Source organism: Desmodus rotundus, chromosome 6 (assembly GCF_022682495.2).
Source record: "Desmodus rotundus isolate HL8 chromosome 6, HLdesRot8A.1, whole genome shotgun sequence".
Lineage (NCBI taxonomy): Eukaryota > Metazoa > Chordata > Mammalia > Chiroptera > Phyllostomidae > Desmodus > Desmodus rotundus.
Genome location: NC_071392.1, coordinates 113,708,331 through 113,731,364, shown reverse-complemented (window position 1 = coordinate 113,731,364; position 23,034 = coordinate 113,708,331). Strand labels below are relative to the sequence as shown.

Genomic DNA, 23,034 nt, shown 5'->3' with positions numbered 1-23,034 from the left:
CTTCTGCAGTCTGGAATGTATTTTTGTCTCAACTCGGGAGTCACTGTGCCTCCGGCAGCCTTGGGGACTGGGCATCCAACGCACTTCTGCATCATGTTCAGGCACTTCTGAGACAATCTGGGCCACTTCCGAGCTATGTTTGGGCCACATCAGACCACCTGCGGATAATATCCAGGGTCTTGGCCACCTCCCTGAGCATCAGGAATTAGAAACCCAGTTGTGCCCTCCTGCCTTCTATGTTGGCCTTACGACCTCCACTTACAGTGGGACAACCTCTTGGCCAGGATCTCATGCTTTGTTGATTTTGGCAATGTGGTGGGTCGAGGGCTGTCTAAACTACGTGACTCTGGAGGCAGGCTTTGAGTTCTCGCCTGGCCCCTCTCAATGGTTGTTTGACCCTGGAATGTGGTTTCCCCTAAGCGGGCCTCAGTTTTCTTCTCTATAAAATGGGGAGAATCATAGTCCCAATCTCGGAGGGCTGAAGTGAGGATGAAATGAGAGAGAATGGTTCCAGACACATGGGAGATGCTCAGACAATGTCACCTGTGGGTGATGTCATTAACACTGTTGTTACCTGGCCTCCTGGATGGTGGGCCTTATCACTAAAGGCCCTTCCTTCTTGGAAAGCAACATGACTGCCATTATCTCCCTGACCTCCCCGAGACCAGCAGGTTCAGGACAGACAATGCCTCCAGTCTGTTCTCCAGACTCCAGCACACAAAACACTGGCCTTCAGTTGCACGAGGGGCCTGGCAGGAAGGGGTGGGGGTGCATTTCAGGAAAGGCATGACTCACCCTCAGGGCCTAAACAGGCATAAGAACAGCTCATTGCCTGGAAAGGCAGCCCAGAAGGAGCTGCCATCTATAAGGCACGGGCTAGGCCAAAAGGACAATGAGGGGCCAGGATAAGACCCTGCACAAGGTGCTTACAGCAGGGTCAGCAAACACCTACTGGGCAGGTGCTGAGCTCTAAGCCCTGCGCTGCAGCTCCCACACACTGCCGACTCCCGGCCACTCTTAGTGCGGTCTGTGTCCCCACACATCACATTCCATTCTTTCTCTGAATCATATTAAATCTGGGTGTGAACCCCCACTGGCAAGGGAGATGAGAAAGTCGATCTCCATCTTGTCTGGAGTAAGTCTTGTCTGGTTCCCTAGAGTCATACAAGGAACTACTGGGATCCAAGGAGCCTGGAAGATGGGGCATAGCCTATGGACTTCCCTTTTATGGAGGGTGACATCTCTGCCCAAAGGCTATTAAGAATTGGCCCTGCATTATTACCAGCAACTGGGATGCCAGCCAAGCCTTGGACAGCCGTTCAAGAGCCAGAAGGTCAAATCACTTAGGGTTTGACAACAAGGGAGCCCTGCTGCTCAGCCTGCTAAGCCACCTTGTGAGAAACCGCTTCATGTGGATCCTGGATTAGCAGATTCAATGGCTGCCCCACCTCCTAAGGCTGCAGCACAGACAAAGACAAGGAACCAGGAAGCCCCAAGGGGCCATCAAAGGCTGCCTCCCGGATGTGCCTTTCCCCACTTCTGGAGTTGGGGTCATTCTTTGGGTCCAAAGAAACCATTAGCAACACCAAAATCAAGGGCCACACCCACGAATGGGTGTCATAAATTTCACCTGCATGATCACTCGATTTTCCTCAGATGTCCAAGAAAAATAAGACCCAGGACAGTGGGTTTTGTCTTCTACTTATCAACACGCGTGAAAAAACTTGGTTCTGATCTCTGAGAAAAGGTCAGCTGCCATTTGTTCTACGCAGCTGACATGTCAGCAAAGCCCAAAATGGGGCCTCTGGCAACCAGAACAGACGGCTCTACTCTGCCATTCAACCACCTCCCATGACTCAGACACAACAGGCCTGTAAAGGCTGAAATTAGGGAGGGGACAGTACCTGGCCAGGATGCCCCCTCTGAAAACGTTCCAGGCACCATGGACATCTCTCAGAGAGGCACAGACAAATGTCACAACCATAGCAGGTACCGATCTTGGAAATCAGCCTGTATCACGCCACCCTTATCAGCACACTTGAAGCACACGTCTTCACGTCCGATGACTTTCCCAAGACGCTGGTCTATAAAAGCAGGATGCGGTTTCCACCCGACAGATCGAGACAACAGCACGGGGAGAGGCAGCTTCTGAAAACGTGCACCCATCGACACCCACCCATCGACCCCGGGCAAGGTAAGAACTCCCTGAATCGAATTCATGAAAGAACTGGTCAAAACTTGGAGCTGGAAACCAGCCTAGGAGATTCATCAAGGAATGACAGCAGGGGGCTGCATTTGGAATCTCCTCAGCCATGCCCCTTCCCTGCTGAAACGACGCAGCACTCTGCCTAGCACGGCGGCTGCCACAATTGCGGGCTGTGCCTCTGCTTTTAGAAAATGGGGATTTGTAACCGGCATTCCCAAAGGGCCCCACTGAAGACAGTGTCTACCAATATTGCCATCAACTCAGTCACAGGCACAGAATTGTATTATTTTTCCTCACCAGATACTTACATATCACCTGAGACAGTAAATGCCGATGTCTCACAGATGAGCGTAAAATTAGTAAAATAATGAAAATTGATGATTTTTTTTTTGTAAAGCCTATTTGTTTGATGTGAAGGATTGTTACTGGCTTCCGATTCTGTCCTTCCCAACATTCCTGCAATAGTGGCTCTTTGGTGATGCTGGTGAATGGCAGGCAGCTTGATGTGGACAATGCCTACCTACCCATAGCAAGAACGAAGGGTGACAGGCCCAATTTTATCAAACTTGTCTGGACAAAAAAAATCCAAACAGAGAAGAACTGCAGAGATTACTTGCTTCACTGAGGGAAAAGGCCCTCAGACACAAGCCTCCATGTCACCCAAAGTGTTAGAGAGAGTCACAGGGAGGGAGGACTCTGACAGTGAGGAAAGGAAGTAACCTCCACTGAGTCACACAGCTGAGCTCAGAGTCAAACAGGGCAATAGTGTGAACTGGCTAATGCCACCATCGAACCATGCCAGTGCTTTCCCAAACAGAAGAACAGGCCTTAAAAGGACAGAGTAGACCTGAGCTGGTTACACAGAGACATAACTCTGGCCTCTGCACACTGAAGCAAAATGACAGGACAGCCCAATAACCAAAGAGGTGGCAGGCACCAAGCCTGGGAATGGCTCATTGGCTGGCTTAGTCCTGACCAGGCAAAACTACCAGGGAGCTAGACAACGGGCACAGGCGAGCATAACTGCCCTCTCTATACAAGTTCCACCATCTGACTAATGAGGTGATACTCATTAACACGGGGATCCCCTCTCTGGGTTGTGCAGAGTTTAAAGCAGCTGATACCCGCATATACTCCACAAAGGAGTGGGCCCTTGATAAGCTCATACCAACAGAGATACCACTCTGTATTACCTGACCTGAAACAGGGAGAGACCTCGACCACCACTGGAGAGAAAACGCTTGTAGCAAGATCTCTGAAAACTGTCCAGTTCCCCAGATGGTGACTCAGACCACTCCAAGGTTGTTTGAGTCAAAGACTGGCAGGAGGATGTGGGACCCTTCAGGGAAGGATGTGGCCTGTACTCAGAGGGTGCCACCAGCCCATACACACCTTTATGCAAAGGTGAAACAGAGGTCAGTAGAAGCCCTTATGGAGATATTGACTGCCATGTGCTGAAACATTGTCCCGTGAATACACTATGCAAACTACCATATCTGCAATGGGAATGGCACCCTCCTCCGAGAGCTAGGACCTTGCGAGTACATCCAGTACAAACGCACTGGCAGCGCTCTGGTCCGTTGTGAATGTGGTGTCTGACAAAACCCTTCTTTGCAGATATCGGCTGCCAGGATGCTGACCCTCTGGGCCCTGCTCATCACACTGGCTGTCCGGGCGGCAGCAGTTGACCCGCTGAGCCTTCCTTCTGTGTTGCCAAATAGTCCTGTCGGAAGACCCATTCTACAATCCAGACAGTTCCTCAGATATCCCCCAATTCCAAGAGGATCTCCATCCATAAAATATCCATCTGAGACTCCAAAACCCACCTGTTTCCCTGTGGCCAAGTTCTTCATGTCTAGCAGCCAACTCAATGACTGTAAGTAAGAACTGTTCCACTTATACGCCTTTAATGTTCATACCCCTCACCCATGCTCCTCATCTCTAAGCCCAAAGACTACTTATATTGTTTGAACTATTGTTCTCAATGAGAAGGTGACATCAGAATCACCTCGGGAGCCTGATAACAAAACAGCTGCCCGGCTCCCCTCCCAGACCTTTCGCTGTAGCAGTATCACAGCAGTACTGGTTTCTAACAAGATCAGGATGATGTGGAGGCTGCGTGTCCGCGGTCACACATTGGGCAGCACACGTCAAAGCAAGCCTGGAGAAGGAAGCGCTGGGATCCAGCAAGTTCCGTTTGCCTGCCTTTTATATGGTTCTCATCTCCTGGACACTGTGCCAGGAAATCTCACAGTTTCTCAATGCTGGGCTCCAGAGCTCATCCCAGACACCCATGGGTGCTTAAAGCATTGACCTCGTTGATGAGGAGCCAGAAAATAAGAAATCCAGGTCCACCCCCAAGCCCCTTGACCAGAATTGTGGCCCCCAAGCTTCCTTAGTCTCATGTTCCTCCTCAGAGAGATGTGGAATTTTGTCTCCCAGCAATCTCTCAGGCCTGAAGGCAGAGGAGTCAGGAATTGCAAGAGACTCCCTATGAGGAACAGGAAGGAAATAAGACCATCAGACAAAGGCCAGCAGGAAAGTCCTCATGCATCCCTTAATGGCCTTCTGAAGCCATGGCCTAGGTCGGCCTTCCAGCATGTCAGGACGGGGTGACAGAGGGAAACTTGGCACCTGCCTACTGGCTACAGCGCCCAGCCCCACAGCTCCCCACCACGGCTCTACCTCTAGGAGCATGTGCTCCCCTCCTCTAACCATCCTGCCTTACTACGAATTACTTCAAAGACACAGAAAAGCTCAGGCAGTTGTACAGAGGACAGCTGTGTGTCCATCAAGCAGTGTTTGGTGGCAGCGGCGGTGCATTTCACTGTCAAACATACAAAAACTGAAAAGGTATACAGAGCAAACACCTTTGTAACCAACATCTACATTAAGAATAAAATCCCCCGGACCCATGTAGCTCAGCTGGTTGCAGTGTCGTTCTGTAACTGAAAAGTCACTGGTTGGATTCCTGATCAAGTACATACCTAGGTTATGGGTTCGGTCCCAGTTCAGGTATGTACATCCCAGGTCGGAAAGGGTACAGGAAACAACCAGTTGATGCTTTCTCTCTCACATCGATGTTTCTCTCTCCCTTTCTCTCTAAAAAAAAAAGAATAAAACCAGGTATACAGCTAACAGCCCCATGACCCCTACTGGGCTGTATATCTCTCCCTTCTCTTCTCTCCTTCATTCCAGGAGAGGTCTCCAGCCTGATCAATTTTACATTGTCATTCTTCATATTTTACTCCATGTGACTACTATCTCTCGATCTAAAAATCTGCACTACTGCTACAAAGTTTCCCAAAAAGTGGCCTTCTTGCATTGTCGCTCCTATGTTTGACGTGAATTGTCCATGCTGTAGTGAGAAATTTTCACTGCAATATTCTACCTGGTGAATCCTCCACAATCTACACATCAATTTTGCTTCTGCAGTTGTGTGCTACTCTAACCAATGCTGACCTAAACACTCCCGTGCAGGTCTGCAGGTTCACATGTACAAGACATTCTCTAAGACATACCAGGGATGGAGGTACATCCACATCGCCCTAACAGGCAAGGGTGTCCAGAATGAGGAGCCGAGGCCACAGGAAGCAGCGGGCAGGCTCCAAAAGCCGTGGCCCAGCAGCTTGACAGCTTTACCAGCAGACTTCTTCCTCCTGCTACTCCACTAGGCCAAGAATCTTGTCCCTCAGCCCAATTCACTTTCTTGCTGGACAGTCAAGGCTGTCCACCCTCCAGCTGGGACAGCTCTTCTGAGCAGCATGACAGCATAGAACCCCCAACCCCTGCCCCATCTTCTGAAATTCCAGTTCTCCCTGACATGCTTCTCTCCAGTGTGGAGGAAACCCATGGCTGGCACCTGCCCCATCCTCACGAGAACAATGCTGCAGAAGGACAAGAACTGATGCAGGAGGTTCAGTAGAGGCAGCGTGTCAACAGGCAGGCCATCCCAAGGACACACAAGGGCAAAATGAGGCCTACAGAAGGGAAGGGACTTGCACAGACTCACCAGGATGGACACCAGGAAGCTCCAGAACTGTCAGCTCCACCAACACTTCCCTCACCTACCTCCTGCCTTACTCAGCACTTAAAAGGGCAATCACTCATTTCATCCAGCACCCAGTGACCCACACTGTAGGTCCTATCATGCACGCATGGACGGCTGCAGAGACTGGGGCTCAGGAAAGAGAAGACCCTACCTCTGGTCACTTGATCTTTAAGGGGCAGAGCCTAGTCTATGTTATATTCTGGGTTACTGGGCTCAAAAGCTAAACAAGGTCCGTTCATTCCATGCCCAAGTCACTTCAGAGTAACATACACCAGGCTAGCCTCAGGAATGTGATAACAAATGTTAACTCTTAACAGGGACTAGCACATTTCTATGTGGCCAGGCTATCCTCAGGGTGGGCAGAGCAGGGACTGGTGTGTCCAGAAGGCAGGATGTACAGTGGCTACAGGCCCCACAACTCTTCAGTGCTGGCTCTCCAGCTGGGAAGGCTCCTCTGGCTGAACCAGCTGGGCAGCTAATGGTAAGAACATGTCTCTTTACCATTTTCAGATCTGAACAGCACCCTGCCCCCACAGATTGAGGAGATGCTCAAGTGTGCAGAGGTGGATCTGGCCAATTTGCTTGGAACAGTGTTAGAAACAGTGTCCAACTTGGACTTGCTGTCTCTGTTAGACCTCACTGCCCCCCTCAATATCCTTGGTGGTGGTGGCCAGAGTGGTTCCCCAGACAGGGGGAGCAGCAGCAAGTCCTCAAATCTTCCATTGCCATCGCTCTCAAAAGCCACTGATGCTGTCAGTAACCTGATACCCTTGGCCCAAGGGGTCTTGGGAAGCCTACTACCCAACCTTGCAAAGAGGGATCCTGCAAGAAAAGCTGACTCTTCTCTTCTCTCTAATCTCCCCCTGAGTGGTGTGCTCAACCAAGTCAGTGAACCCCTGAGTGGTGTGCTCAACACAGTTGGCGAGCTCTCGGGGTCCACCGAGGGCATACTGAAGAGTGTGGTGCCAGGTGGCATCAGTGATGCGCTCTCAGGCCTGCTCGGAAATATTAACCTCAGAGATCTCCTGCTGGGGTAAGTGCTTCCTTGACCCTAAGGTATGGCACACAAGAAAGCTTAAGTTCAGGGAGTCTCAAGTTCATCCTCCCGTAATGGACCCCATGGGCAGAGACAACCATGTTTTCACAAAGCAATATCCCAGCTCTGTGCTAAACTCTGCGCTTTGTGGGTAATATGAGTATGAGTAAGATTTCTTGAGTTTCAAGAACTGGGTGGGTAACAGGACTGAGGAATCCAGGGGATGGATGGATTGGTAGGTTGTTAACTGACTGCTTCAAAGGCTTTTCTCCTGCAGCTCAGGCTGAACCCTTGAGCCAGAACTGACCCTGGATGCTATCACTTTGCAGATTAGAGGTTCAAAAAGCAACGGTGGAGGACATGATGTCAGCCGTGACAGATGATGGGATCCTTGTCCAAGCCTCGACTACTGCCTTCATTGGTGGAAAAGGGTGAGACTGTCTCCCACTCAGTCAACTGGGTTGGCCTGGACCAGGCCCTTAATATCCACTGCTCGAGGGCCAGGTAGAGACAGCACAGAGTAAGGCAGGATGTCTGAGGGTGGGGCAAATTAGGCACCAGGCACAGTGGTCCCCCTCCTCAGTCCACAGGACCAAAGCAGGACAATGACCCCATAAAAGCTCCACTTTGAAAGAGTGTTAGAAAAGCCAGAAATATACATTTCCTTAGGAAATATGCACATTTATACAGATGGCCAACACACAGAGAAACCACAGAGAGCATCTCGTACTGAAAACACTGGTATTTCCGGAAGTGCACCTTCCAGGTATCTGCACTCTCTCGGGAGAATCAGCCCACTGTCACACACACTGTCCTAGGCAGCTGGGAGAGGCAGAGACGTTTAATAACACTCAGGAAGCTAACAAAGTAAACATGAGTGCATGCACACGTTCATTCGCCCACCTAACAGGTAGTTAATAAACACTTCTCCATACCAGATGCCATGCTGGGCACAGAGGGACAACTAACAGTGGTCCCTGTCAGTGAGAGTCAACATGTGGAATGTGGGGAAGAACAGGTAAACATATAGGCCCAAGGCACACGGGAAGACAGCAGAGGGGCAGGAATCCACACTGGGAAGAGGACTCCCTGCCCTAACACACACGGCACGGATAGCTCTCACTGACCCAGCTCCACCCAGGCACTTAACTGAGCACTCTCACCTTCCTGAAACCTCTTCACAACCTCATCAGAGGAGCGGCCTTGTTGTCTCAAGATCAGGAAACCAAGGGAGACCAGCAAACCTGTTAATAACCTTGCTCACAGTCACACAGCTGAGATATGGTAGTGAAGGCCTTTGAGTCCAGGCATTCTGCCTCCACAGCCCATGTCTGTCACCAGTACAATTAGCAGTGGCAGGAAGAGCCATTCGTCTTCTCCAGAACATTCAATGCTAATAAGACCAGGCTCTGGTATACAGAGGATCTTTCTTATGCTGTCACCCACACTACAGACAGCCTGGGTGCTGGGCACACATGTGAACCTGTGTTGGGCATCTCGATACAAGGCAGCCTGCTGCCTCCAGCAAAAGACTTCCTGAAGTTTGGCCAGGAGGGGGATTTTTCAGTGTTTAATGGAATGCCTGCCATGACCCGGGCTCTGAATCCTGTGTACAGGGCACTGTCATGCTCATTGGGAAGCACCAGTCTTTCCCTCTCTCCAATAACCTGGACCAACCCATGAGGCTCACTCCCAAAACGCCCACCACTTTGGCTGAGCAATATCCTGCAGCCAGGTCTGGTTTCACCTGTGTCTTGTTGTCCACAGCCTAGTAGGACCTGTTATCAGCCTCCTGGGATTTCAAGTGAATGGGGACATGACTCTGAAAATTGGAATTTCCACAAACAGCACCCAGTGTGTCAACCTCCAAGTCCAGGACATGGACATCAAGGTCAACAAAGTGTACCTTCAGTTGGTGAAGACGTACGTGAGACCATTTTTCTCATTTTCTGGAGCAATGGGCCTGTGCGCCAGAATGTCTCTACTTGGTACACAGAGGGGTACCCTCATAGATTAGCACAGTTGACCCAATGGTTTCTTTTTTTATTTTATTTTATTTTATTGATTATGCTATTACCGTTTCCCAGTTTTCACCCTTTGCCCCTCTCCACTCAGCACCTGCCACTCCCTCAGGCAATCCCCACTCCATTGTTTATGTCCATGGGTCATGCATATAAGTAGTTTGGCTACTCCATTTCCTATACTGTACTTTACACCCCCATGGTTATTCTGTAACTACCTATTTGGCCTTCTTCAGCCCCTCAGCTTTTCACCCATTCCCTCACAACCACCTCCCGTCTGGCAACCATCAAAATGCACTATGAATCCATGATTCTGTCTCTGTTCTTCTTTGCTTAGTTTTTTAGGTTCAGTTATTGACAGATTTGCATTTTTTATTCATAGTTTTCATCTTCTTTTTCTTAGAGAAGTCCCTTTACATTTCATATAATAATGGTTTGGTGATGATGAAGTCCTTTAGTTTTTTTCTTGTCTGGGAAGCTCTTTATCTCCCTTTGATTCTAAATGACAGCTTTGCTGGGTAGAGCAATCTTGGCTGTAGGTCCCTGCTTTTTATCACTCTAAATATTTCTTGCCAATCCCTTCTAGCCTGCAAAGTTTCTTTTGAGAAATCAGACGACAGTCTTATGAGAACTCCCCTGTAGGTGCCTAACTTCTTCTCTCCTGCTAATTTTAAGATTCTCTCTTTATTTTTAACTCTTAGGGATTTTAATTATGATGTGTCTTGGAGTGGGTCTCTTTGTGTCTAATTTGTCTGAGACTCTCTGTGCATCCTGGACTTGCATGTCTATTTCCTTCACCAAATTAGGGAAGTTTTCATTCCTTATTTTTTAAATACATTTCCAACTTCTTGCTTTTTCTCTTCTCCTTCTGGCACCCCTATCATGTGAATGTTGGACCTCTTGAAGTTGTCCCAGAGGCTGCTTATACTATCCTCATTTGTTTGGATTCTTTTTACTTCTTGTTGTTCTGATTGGTTATTTTTTTGCTTCTTTATGTTCCAAATCATTGATTTGATTCTTGGCTTCATCCACTCTATTGTTGTTTCCCTGTAAATTGTTCTTTATTTCAATTAGCGAATCCTTTGTTTCTGACCCGATCTTCTTTATGCTCCTGAGGTCCTCACTAAGTTCCTTGAGCATCCTTATAACCAGTGTTTTGAACTCTGCATCTGATAAATTGCTTATCTCCATTTTGTTTAATTCTTTATCTAGAGTTTTGACCTGTTCTTTCATTTAGGCCATGTTTCTTGTCTCCTCATTTTGTCAGCCTCCCTGTGTTTGTTTCTGTGTATTAGGTAGAGCTGCTTTGACTCCATGTTTTGGCCTAATGTAGTAGGTGTCCTGTAGGGTCCATTGGCACAGCCTCCCCTATCACCCAAGCAGTGCCCTTTGTGTGGGCTGAGCACACCCTCCTCTGGTAGTTGAGCCTTGGTTGCTGTTGGCAGATCACTGGGAGTGATTTACCCAGACCCGTCAGCTGCAAGAATTGGCTGTGACCATTTATTACCAAACTCCACCCTCTGTGGAGGATCAAATGTGCAGAGGCTGGGTAGTGGTGACCCATCGTGGTCTTTAGCTACCCACTGGGTGAGGTGGCCCTGGTGTTTCCCAGGTGGTGTGGGTCAAACTCAGCCCCCACCTCTGTTTTGCTGAAGGTCATGTTGCCTGAGCTATAAAGCAATCTGAGATGGCTGCTACTTGTGCTGGGTTTGGAGATTCCCAGGTGAAGCCAGGCTGTGAATCTAGGCTAGGTGATTCTAGTGCTGGATCTGGGGCTCACTGAGGCCAGCTGTTGCTTGCTTGAGAGGATTTAGGAAGTTTTGAAGGATTAGCCAAGACCAGTCATTCATCTGTAAAAGCAGCTTGGGTTGGCCCATAAATTGGGTTAGATGAAGTATCTGGGATCTCCAAGGTGGGTCAAACAGTGTTAGCCAGGTTGACAGAGTCTCAGATATGGCACCAGCTTGCTGGCTTGCGGCTCTGTGGGAGGAGGGTTCAGAAAAGGGACAACAGCCTCTGCTCACCTTGATGCCAGACACTTCAATTTCTCCCTGTATGTCACTGGGGACTTCTAAGCTACTACCTTGGTGCTGGAGCTCAGAGGGAATGAGTCTGAGTAGGTGAGTCTATATGTGGGTTTTTCAAGAGGAACTGCTTGGGGCTCCAGAAGTTTCTTCCACTGACTCAATCCCCACTGGTTTTTGCAGCCAGAAGTTGTGGGAACTTATCTTTCTGGCACTGGAACCCTGGGCTGGGGGGCCTGGTTGGGGCTGGGACTCCTCACTCCTAAGATATCCCTCCTGAAATTTTATCCACCACACATGGGTGAAGGAGGGACTAGCCTGTTCCATGTCTGTGCCCCCCCTACCAGTCTAGATGATGCGGTTCCTTTAATTACATAGTTGTCAGACTTCCGTTCACCTCAGTTTCTGATGGTTCTGAGTGATGGTTGTTCTATATTTTAGGTGTAATTTTGATGTGGTTGTGCAAAGAGGCAAGCCATGTCTGCCTATGCCACCATCTTGATCAGAAGTCCTCCTCAGTGGTTTCAGTGATCAATAAACAGGCTTAGAGATGGGTCTCTGCTTGGAAACAGCCCACTCAGACTGCATTCCACCTACTAAGCACACTTATATTTTGTTCTAGTTTTGTGTATAAGCAATGCATTCAGCTGGATCAAAATTCAAAAGATACAAAAAGGTGTACACTAAAGTCTGCCACTCACCCATACACACTAGCTGGCTAATTATACTCCCTGGAAGCAACCAATGAATCCAGTACCTCCTTTTGGCTTTTAGAGACAGTATTTGCATAGGCAGCTAATATGTGTATACATCCACAAACACAGAAATGGGTAGATATTATGTAATATCTATACTCCAATCGTTTCACATTTTAAAAAATGGCTTGGAATCAGTTGCATCTGTAGCTTCTTCTTATGTTAATTCTACCTACAATTCCATTATGAAGATGCACTATAATTTATTTAACCAGTCCCTTAACAAAAAATAGTTGCTTTTTCCATTGATTAACTTTGTACCCTACACTGATATGTAAGCTCTCACACAAGTGTGCTCACTGAAGTGCACAGTATCTGAAGGATAAATGCTTCCATGTGGGAACTCTGGTCAGATGCCCAGCTTTGGTAATTTTCCCAGGTATCCTTGCACCTTCCTTCATGACTAAAACTGAAGGTGAAAGGGCTCAGGTGGTTGCAAAATTTAAGCAGTGGGACATCATTGCAGCCGTATCATCAATGGATGGGTTATTGCCAATGTTTGGGTAAAATCCAGAAGTGTAAAATCATGCAACTCTCCACCTGTATCTTTCCCAGGGTCACAGATATTTTGCCTGTCCCTGTCCCTCTGCCCTTGCATGACATCATTTCTCAACTGCTGACAGTTAAGTTGAATGAAAATGTAAGTCATAGGAAAGGGGAGGGCACCATTGAAAAAGTCTGTCATTGGGTGGAAGACGGGAAGAAGCCCTTTCCTCAGATATGGCTTGAGGCTGGGAGAGACATGAACAGGACACAGCTGGCCTTCAGGAGTCCAGAGGCTAGGGGATGCAACATCCCCTCTGGCCCAAAAGACCCCTGCAGCTGGGGGGAGGGAGAGGAGGAGTTCTGCCAAAAAGAAGGCCAGGAAGTAGAAGAGGAAGGAGGACAGGAGGACAGGAGGACAAGGGAGGAGGGGAAGAGGAGGTGGTGCGAGGAAATAGGTGGGCCTGCTGCGTTTCCTCTGCAAACCTAACTGGTGGTTCATTCACAGTTGAAAGAAGCAAAATCATGTGACATTGATCTCAGTGATTTCACCGAATGCAAAAACTGTGAGTACAAACACCCCACCTCCCAGGGGCTGCCCAGGTCAAGGCAGGGAGGTGGCCAAGCCTCCCTAGGAATCCCATTGGGTGACAGACAGAAGAGGATGGGCCTGTGAGCTGCAAGCACCCAACACACTCCTCAGCACCCTCAGGAAAGGAATGTGGCAGTTCACCTGCTTCTCCAAATTACTGTGACTCGCTATCCAGGATATAACAGGACGAAAAGCCCCTTAGGAGTCCCGGTGGTGGTGTCCCAGGCCCAGATGGTTTGCAAAGTGCTCACTAGCATGGAGCCTGAGGAAGGAGTGGTCCCAGTGCCTCATATCAGGGAGTCTGAGAGGCAGAGATTTCTTCCAATATGTCCATATATATATATCAAGTATACAGGGGTGGTAGGACTTGATTAGTCGGCTGCCATCATTACAGCCAAAACCGGAAATTGGTGACAGTGCCTAGTTGCAGAATAGACAAAACACAGGGCATGGGCAGCAAAACTTGTCCTACCCCTGGCAGTTGTGGCACATTAGGGACAGGGCCGAGTCCTTGTGTCACCTTACTCCCTGAAGATTCTTCCTAGACTCATAAGAATAAGCCAGTGTGGCACCAGCTTTCTGCCAGGGTTTGAGGGAAAGGAATGGTCCCCCACCTGGAAGGCAAAGCCAGGCAGAGAGCCCAGGGCACAACACCCGTTATGTTGGGTCCCTCCATGCTCTCTCTTTCCTCTCTCCTGCAGCTACTTGGTTGTTCAGGTACTACATTAGAAGTCTCCAGGCATCTGAACAAGGTCTTTCAATCCTCTACTGTGTAAGTGTTCATTTTTATTACGACAAATTCTGCAGGAAAGCTGGAAACATCCTTGAACTCAAAATATACTCTAATGACATGACAAACCACCCTTCATCCCTTCTCAGACCCCAGGTATTTACCATGGGGTAGATCTCCCAGGCCTCCACCACAACACCTGAGCATCCGACACAGGGGTCAGCCATGTTTTCCCTTCCATTTAAGTCCAGTGTACAATGCCTAAGAGGCATTCCAACAATGGCAGTCATTTCTTTATCAACAAGCACAGGTCTAGACACTCATGAGAAAATACACAAGGAAACAAAAAGGGCCAACTCGCCCCACCCAGCCATCCCAACCACAAGGAATACTGACGAAAGGCAAGGTGTTTTGACCCACTTCACTGCACTTCTGGGAATCCATCTGTACAAACATCCTAAGTGTACACATATTTAAGGACAAAGACATACAAATATTAACAATGAGAAAAGGAAAAAAGCTAGAATGGAACAAAAAGGAAATGACTGAGCCAAGTAGGAGATCATTAGAAGTTTTTCAAAATGCTTATAAAGGTACTGTTAATTTTTTTTAAGTAAAATAAAAATTATATTAGGTTTTGCCAATGAAAAATAAGGAGAAATATCAGATGTCCCCCCAAATCCCTTTTTCCTTCTTCATACTTCTCTGAACTTTTCAAATTTCCTGCCTTCTAGAGTTTGAATTTTATAAGCAGAGGGGGAAATGCATATGAAATGCAATTATTCAGTGGAGGCCAGAATATCTATGGAAAATTTTCATAGACAAGATGGCCTTGAGCTTGACACGGAGGTCCTTCCAGGTTGGGAGAACATGTAAAAAAAAAAAAAAAAGTAGGAACTATGAGTTATGAACAAATGCACACACACACACACACACACACACCTCTTACTTGAAGCAACACTTAAATAGAGGAATTCACCTGAAAAAAAATGAGAATTTGTGGCTTTTCTTGGAAAATCAGAGGTCTGGGGGCCTGATTTGCACCACATTAGGGCTAATCGGCTGAAGAAAAGCAGTGCTTCCTCCTTTACAATGAGGTCCTTCTGTAGTCTCCACGTACCCTGCGACTTCCCATAAACCCTCAGCAGAGGCTGGGGAGGTCTGCTGCTCTTCGTCTTCAGGCTCATCCATTGCAGTGCCCAACGGAGTCACCTCACTCCTCCACATCTCAGCTGGGACTCCAAAAGCACTGAAATTGCTATTACTCTCACAGGATAATGATGATTTCTGTTTTTCTCTCTCTAGGCTTTCTTTAATGGGAAAGTCCTCAAACCTAGTAGTCTCCTTCCTCCAGATCCTAAAAATGCCAACGCTGCCATAACTCTATCGAACACAATGCTCAGAGAAATCATCACCGTCAGTGCCAAGCAGAGCTCCGTCGAGGTAAGCGTCATCCACGTGGCCCCTGCCACCCCTGTCCTCTGTGCTTAAGCCTAGTCTGTCAACCTCTAGTGTGAGAAAGTAGAAATGGGCTCTGGAACATTGTTCCAGAGACAAATATGAGGAAACGGCATGCATATCTTCCCTTAATGATCATATAAGGGGGTCCATGTTTACATCGGGAAAGCAGAGAGCAAGGGCACCGGAGGACAAGTGTTTTCTCAGTGCCTTCTATGTGCCAGGTGCAAAGCCAGCTGTCCTCAGATAATGAATAACATTTCATCCTCACCACAGATCTGGGAGGTAGGGATACTTATTCCCATTTCGCTGGTGACCAAAGTGAGAGAAGTAACCTATCAGTAGTCACAGCAGGAGCAAGGGAGGGGTTTGGTCTACATGTGAGGTATTCACTTGCTCCCAGTGGTCGAGGGAATACTGACAGTAGTTATAACAAAATAATAATCACTGAGTACTTTCTATGTGCCAGGCTCTGTTTCAAGCAATCTAAAACATATCCTTAATAAAGTCGCCCAAAATAATCAAGTACAGAGTAGCCTGCCCATAGGCCATAAAAAGAAATAGTCTTTAAACTGGATGAGAAGTAACGGAAAAATAAAATTTTGTCTAGTATAGGTACCACTGTCCTTCCAAGAAAGAAAATGAGACAAATGGCAAGGTCTGGAATTAGACCCTGTTTGTGTGGGTACTTCAGCCAAGCCAGCAGCCAGCTAGGTGACTTAACTCATGCTACAGGATCAATAAATATCTGAATAAATGAATTCAATGATGCATGGTTGTTTCGGAACGCAACATCCACAGTCCTTCTTCCTCTCCTCTCCACACTCTAAATGATGACTTCTTTACAACAGATGAATAACCTGAATGCACACATCACCAGAATATTGTACTTCAGCCTGCCAGGCAACAGAATCCAAGTCACCTACTGGGTTAACGTGAATAAGGATGGTGAGATCTTTGCCCAAGGGCTAACGGTGAGTGCTGAGTAGTAACAAGTCAGGATTCAGTTGCAAAGAGAAACCAGTAGAAGCAGAAGTTACATGGGAACAAGAGTGTCCGATAAGGGGAGTTACTACCATAGCCCTGTGGGCCAAGGGCCTGGGTGACCCTAAGACAAGGGAGATCAATCAGTCTGGTGGGCTCAGCTGCCAGGGCAGAACAAACAGGTGGTCTCCTGAGATCAGGTAGTCCCCAGGCTAGCTCTGACCTGTGGCCTTGTTGGTCATATCACAATGTGACGTGTCTGCTGAGTAGCCTGGGCAACGTATTATTTTTAACTTGTTTGTTTTATATGAATGCAGAGGTTTCTCATCTCCTATGCGTGCAAGATTTTAAGAGGAACATTGATAGCAGACCTCAGGATTCTAAGGTACTGTCCATAACTACAAACTCCTCTTGACCTTTATCAGTTGTACTGCAATATCAAGAACCCTATTCAAATCACACGAGAAGAATAATGGACAAGGCCCTTGGGAAGTAGTTGGGTACTCACAGGGAACTCAGAACAAAGATTTACTTACATGCCGTATTCACCTGTCTGTATTTGATAATTTACAAATGGTTTTACTAAGTAACTGAGCTAATACTTAAACTCTATTTTAGAGTTAGTTCATGTTTTTTATTTGAAAATAATTTTTCCTTGTACTTTGTCTCCTGACAGCTTTATGCACAGCACGAACCCCCCCGAGGCTGTAAGTTGATTAGATTTTCAAAATATTTATGATGTAGGAGAAATTATTTTAAACCCAGATACTTAGTGACACAGGGACTTTGGAAGGGAAAAGGTCACATAGACTAGATCACAGACACGATGCGGAGTAGGACTACGAGCTCCAAACTGAGCCCTTCCCAGGAGAACTTGTAAAACCGGCTCCCCAAGTCCATTGCTGCAGTGCCCCATTCGGTCAGGCACCCGAAGGCAAGCCGGAAATCCGTCCTTTCTTAGTGTGACGTGTCATTCTGATACACCAGGAAGTCTTGGGGTCCACAGGAAGGATGAAAAATGATTTAGATTCTAACCTTGCCTCAGCTCATGGGAGTTGCTCAAAAACATACCCAGCCTCCCATGGTCTCACCTTCCCCATCAGAGGTTTTCAAACCATGTCCTAAGGAGCAAGCGCATGGACCACCAGAGGAGAGCCTGGGGGATAGGGAAGTGGGAAGAGTGAGGGGAGCACCCAGTGTCTAGGCTCCAGGCACAAGGATGGAAACTCATGAAAGATTTACCGGCCAACCGTACATTTAACACATTTGACCTTGCACATGTTCACACCATCATCCAACAAACATTTAGTGAGCACCACTATGAGCCCGGCTCTAAAAGTGCAACTTCCTGACTCCAGGAGGGACCCTCTGGCTTCAGTGGAAAGACAGAGACAGATTAAAGTAATAAGCCAAATCATTAAGTGACTGGTAACCACACACTGGGCGGAAGCACACAATGCGCACCCAGAGGTGAACGACCTTATGACTACGTGTGAACTACCTGTGTCCTATATGTGAGCCTTGAGATAATGGTGAGTCCATCAAGAGGCAAACTCTGGGAGTCATGGCAAGCCCAGAGTTCCTTCATCCCATCTGGGGAGGTATGGGATATGCCAGGCTCTGCGCAGTGAAAGGAAAATCGAAGGCATGGCCCCTGACCTCAAGTAACTACCCACCTGATGGGGACATGGACATTTATGCAAATAGCTGTCCACTAAGCATGAAGAAGACAGAGTGGAGGAGAACCAACTGGGAGGCAGACAGTGGGTTCACTAAAAAAAATGATGCCTGAACTCAGGCTTGAAGTGTTTACCACAGATGAAAAGTGTGTGCCAGGTAAAGGAAACAGACTGTGCAAAGGGGAGGCAGCATGGAATCTTAGGTATGATGAGGAGCGGAATGCAAAAGGAGGAAGGTACATAGAGCACCAGCAGGGAGGACCAGATCAGGGAGGGATTTGGATAGGACACAAAGAGGAAGCATTCAGCAACAACCAATCCTCCCCAATACTGAATTCAGTATTTGTCCTGAGGGCACACAGCTGCACCCCTCTGCCTAGAGCCACATCTGGGACACAACAAGAACCCAAAATATGTTTGTCAGGGCTACCTAAGGGTTTTCAAAAATCCCAAAGAATTTAGAGGCTTGAGAGTTAGATTGAGACCCACCCCCCACATAGGCTTGTCCAGTAAGAGACTTCTTCCACTAGAAAAACAAAGAACAAAAAAACATATACAGAGGGACCCAAGACTGCTTTCCCCGATGTGAGGACTAACTGGGGGACTAGTGGATTTACTGACAAAAATGTTCCTCCCATCTCTTCCAGATGGACGAGGTAGAAGATGTGATGTCTACAGTTATGAAGAAGTTTGTATCTACCATTACTGGTATGTAGAATCAACATGAACACCTCGAAGAGTTAGTGTCACAAGCAATGTCCAAGGGTGTGAAGCCACACCACAGAATGTGTCGTGGCAGAGAGCGCAGTATCATCTGATCACTGTCTGGATCGAAAACACTTCCTTGTTTTCAGATAGAGACCTCAGCATCCTGGGATGGCAAAACACAAAAACCAAGTCAAAACGTCTCTTTGACAGGTTCAAATGAAATCCAGTCCCCATAGGTGTCTTCAGAACAGCATCATGCCACTTACAGGGAAGATGGACCCGGGTCTCTAGTCACACAGACACTAGGATTTGGGATAATCAAGAGTCTGAAGCCATAACCATTACAGCCATAGAGACCTGATGGTGCAAAATGCCACCTGTGCATATTCATGATGACCTCTACAGGGGACCAATATAGTACAAATGGCACCAAAACTGCAGAACCTAATTCTTCTGGTTTCTTAAGATAGTGAGGGCAGACATGCCAACATACCATATTTTGCTGTGTATAAGGTGCACTCACATTTATGTGCACATTATACACAGGATTATTATACCCATGGTATGTGATCATTATACTCCTGTATAATGCACACCCTGCTTTCCCTCAAAACTGTGGGCAAGAAAGTGCACGTATACACAGCAAAATATGGCATCTCTTAGTATCAATACTTTGTACATAGAATGCTTACCAGGTTTCCAGTTAGTTCTAGGGTCTCTTCTGGTCCTTGTGAACTCACCAACACATGCACAAAAGACCGAGAGAGAGACAATGTCTTAACTCAGATCTCTCCGTCGAAGGGGCAGGGGTGACTTCTCCTAGACCGATACACTGCCCAGCGGTGGGTTCAGTAGACTGCGGATAAAACAACCCAGCCCTGTCATTGCTTTTTTTCAATGCATATCATAAGATGCTCCTTCTCTATTTCAGAATTTTCCAATCTATGGAATATTCCACCAGGAATAACCTCAAATCTTCTAACCAATGCCAAGGTTGAACTACTTAACTCGGTAAGAGAAAAAGAAATGCAAATATTTTCCTTTTGCACTAAAGCCCACTCTGCACTGCAATCTCCAAAGGACTAAATGGGGCCAATGGGCCCTGGCATCACAGGCAGCTCCAAGCTGCCCTAACAGCTCCGTCCCACCTCCCCACTCTTTCCCAGGCAGATTCACTACCGCCTGCCCCTTTATGCACCATACAAGTCCTAACACTGTGACACTCTTGGTCTTAAAATCAAATAATCTGTGTAGTGTCCCCATGAGGACTCATAATTAATTGAATATGTCTCAGTCATCTCTTTGGAAACACGCCCACTACATATGACTGACTCATCTAAACTGTCACCTCGTGTCTGCTGAGGCCTCTCATTCTGTGCCACCGGACACACAAGTAAATATCCCCCTTCTCCCCATCTGTCCACCTACACCCAAAGGAAATTTGAAGGAGAACTTGCTTCAAAAAAAAAAATGGTTAAAAGAAAGGGATTTTTATATGAATTTGACATTAAGAAAATAATGAGGATGGAAGTATGAAAGGTATATGAGAGAGTGAAGAAATTTAAAATCTCTATCATTCTTAGATGTTCCATTCTTAATAAACATGCTAAATGAGCATGATATCTGACCCCCCAAAAATCAATTTCTTTCATATTGGCTCAAAATCAGAAGTTGGACAGTCCCATTTTTACATAACCCTACGAGTCCCATATCAGTGGCCAAAATAAGTACCAGAGTGGAGAGTGTGATAAATCCAGCCTTAGCCTCAGCATTGGTTTCCTACCTCCTGCTCTTACACTCCACAGTTCTGAGTGGACTTGGACACATCACTTAGCCTCTCTAAGTCAGCCTTGAAGCTAGGAATTGGATCAGAGGAACACCAGCTATATTTCAGCTGCAACTGACAGAAAGCACAACACAAAATGGTTTAAGCAAGAGCAGCAATAAAACTGTAGTTCCCGAACATCCAGATACGGTGTTAGTTTCAGCAGTAGCTTGATTCCGGGCCCGAATGATGACACCAGAATCCATCTCTGGGCTCTACCACTCTGGATAGGCTCTCTTTTGGGTCCACATGGAGGTCCCCTCACCTACCAGGAGCTTCACCATCCATTCCTTTCTGGAAGAGCTCAAATGACAATCACCCAGATATAACCTCTGGGGCTCTCCTGGCTGATTTGTTCCCTATCCCCCTCTTAGGGCAAGTGCTGCGGTTGGGGAAATGGAGTGTGCTGGCTGGCACAGCCTGTGCCTGCAGCCAGGTTTTACATTAGGAGTATAATTAGTTATGTTTTATCTCCCCACAGAGACACCTTCAGGCAGCAGTCTAAACCCAGCACACCTGATGCCAAAGAATTCTCAAGAATGAAAGCACTCTGAAAACTCTCAAGCAATATTGAGCCAAGGACATCCTTGTGATTAAAGAACCAAGTTGAATAGTATTTTGAAAATGTCAACTATCCTTTGAAATTTCACTAATGTTACCTTGAATTAACAAGTACAAGAAAATCAAGAATAGGGATTTTTGGCATTTTGGACTCATCTTTTTAATAATTATCCTGTTTTCGTGCAGAAAATGACTCATGTGTCTTCAATTCCTACAAAATAGGAGTTTCATCATAAGTAAAAGCACTACTTACTAGGGACATAAAATTAATAATACGAATGATGAGGTAACAAAACCCAGGATTAGTTTATCCGGTGTACTAAGGGACAGCCATGACCATGATTAAGACTTCTGTTCCCCAACCCTCTTCAACTCCAAGTGCTTTCCTTTGCTGGCTGGCCCAACATGAAAATCACACGGGGGCTAGAATCCAACCTCCCCATCATCACATGTTACATATCAAGAGGCCCAATGCCCAACCCTGGATAGAACAGAGCAGGTAACAGCCTGGTGATACCATAAAAACTGTGCCCAGTATCTTGAGATTATACTCAGTGAATGAAGCCATACACAAAAGATGACACAGTATTCAGTTCATTGAAATATTCAGCCCTGGCTGGTGTGGGTCAGTGGATTGAGTGTTGGCCTGAGAACCAAAAGGTTGCCAGTTTAATTCAGGGCACATGCCTGGGTTGCAGGCCAGGTCCCCAGTTAGGGGCGTGCGAGAGGCATCTCTTTCACATCGATGTTTCTTTCCCTCTCTTTCTCCCTCCCTTCCCTCATTCTAAAAATAAATAATTTTTTTAAAGCCTTTGGTAATTTCCTCATCAAAGGCTTTAAATTTTTTTTTTAAAGGAATATTCAGGACAGCTAAAAGCATAGAAACAAAAAGCAAAGTTGTGGTTACCAGGAGAACAGAGAGTAGGTAAGAGGGAATGACCGCTTAGTAGGGATGCACTTTTATTTTGCTTAATGGAAATGTTTTGGAACTAGAGATGGTGGTTGCACAACACTCTGAATGTACTAAATGCCACTAAATTGATCCCTTCATAATGGTTATACGAATTTCACCTCCATTTAAAAACCAAACACCCTCCAATCCAAATTGGCACAATGTATACCTAGCGCCCAGACACTGGTTTCTCGTACCAATCTTCAGAAAAGTAATCAGGACTCCTTAGGGGAAATGCTGATTCTAAGACTGGAGAGAATATAGAAAAGATGGCCCTAGAGCATCTTATAGTTACTGAAAGTAACTGGTGCTGAGGTTCCTAAGGGGTTCCAGGAGGTGACAAGGCCAACCTGAAATGTTTAAAAAACATTTTCTACTGTTTTCTCCCCGACAGTTCCAGTTTCACCTGGCCCCTCGGAGAATACTCTGAACTCGATGGTCAGTGTCTCAGAGAAGGGAGGTTCCTTAGAAAATGGAAAAGGGCCTGAGTTTCACAAATGCAGGCCCTGGTAGGATGGGTTGTAGAAAGACACACAGAAAATCTATACACGCAGAAAAGGCTCCCTGGGAGAGGAAGGAAGGAAGCAGTAGTGAGAAGTTTGCGGTCCCTAAGAAAAGAAGGAGCTGTGAAACCCAGAGATATTTGGGAGGTCTTGGATATGAAGGAAAGGGGCCAAGGGAAGCAGCCAGACCACCCAAGAGGAAAGCTGGGTTGAGGTGGGTGGTTGTAAGACAGCCACACGTTACAGCCACACCTCTGTGCTTCTGCGGCCCTGAAAGGCGTGGAGGGCAGCAGAATTGCCCTGTGCTCAAGAGCAGCAGCCTCTAGAGAGAGAGCCAGAAGCCCTCCCTCCCCACCAAAGTCCAGCCCCATGTAGCCTGGGCAGGGCCAGGCAGGGACCTAAGAAAGGCAAGGAACCAGAGGCCTTTGCAGCAGGTAGGAACAGCTCCATAATTGCCCAGCATAAA

General features: G+C 47.0%; 1 protein-coding gene across 1 annotated transcript; it reads left to right on the top strand.

Moving 5' to 3' along the window:
• The first annotated feature begins 2,022 nt into the window (after positions 1-2,022).
• LOC112303940 (vomeromodulin) lies at positions 2,023-21,288 on the top strand. The gene is made up of 15 exons (XM_024559512.4): positions 2,023-2,194; positions 3,824-4,082; positions 6,768-7,290; positions 7,623-7,724; positions 9,061-9,216; positions 12,649-12,733; positions 13,085-13,142; positions 13,870-13,940; positions 15,204-15,341; positions 16,208-16,330; positions 16,658-16,725; positions 17,017-17,047; positions 18,667-18,727; positions 19,659-19,738; positions 21,034-21,288. Exons 2-15 carry the CDS (start codon positions 3,839-3,841, stop codon positions 21,055-21,057), a joined length of 1,764 nt encoding a protein of 587 aa, XP_024415280.3. The 5' UTR covers positions 2,023-2,194; positions 3,824-3,838; the 3' UTR covers positions 21,058-21,288.
• Positions 21,289-23,034: the final 1,746 nt, after the last annotated feature.

Excerpts from the sequence above, each read along its gene's own strand:
- LOC112303940 (XM_024559512.4), top strand. The coding sequence starts at position 3,839 with ATGCTGACCCTCTGGGCCCTGCTCATCACACTGGCTGTCCGGGCGGCA. Across the intron at positions 16,726-17,016 it reads GCAGACCTCAGGATTCTAAG|CTTTATGCACAGCACGAACC; the intron begins GTACTGTCCATA and ends GTCTCCTGACAG. Across the intron at positions 17,048-18,666 it reads GCACGAACCCCCCCGAGGCT|ATGGACGAGGTAGAAGATGT; the intron begins GTAAGTTGATTA and ends CATCTCTTCCAG.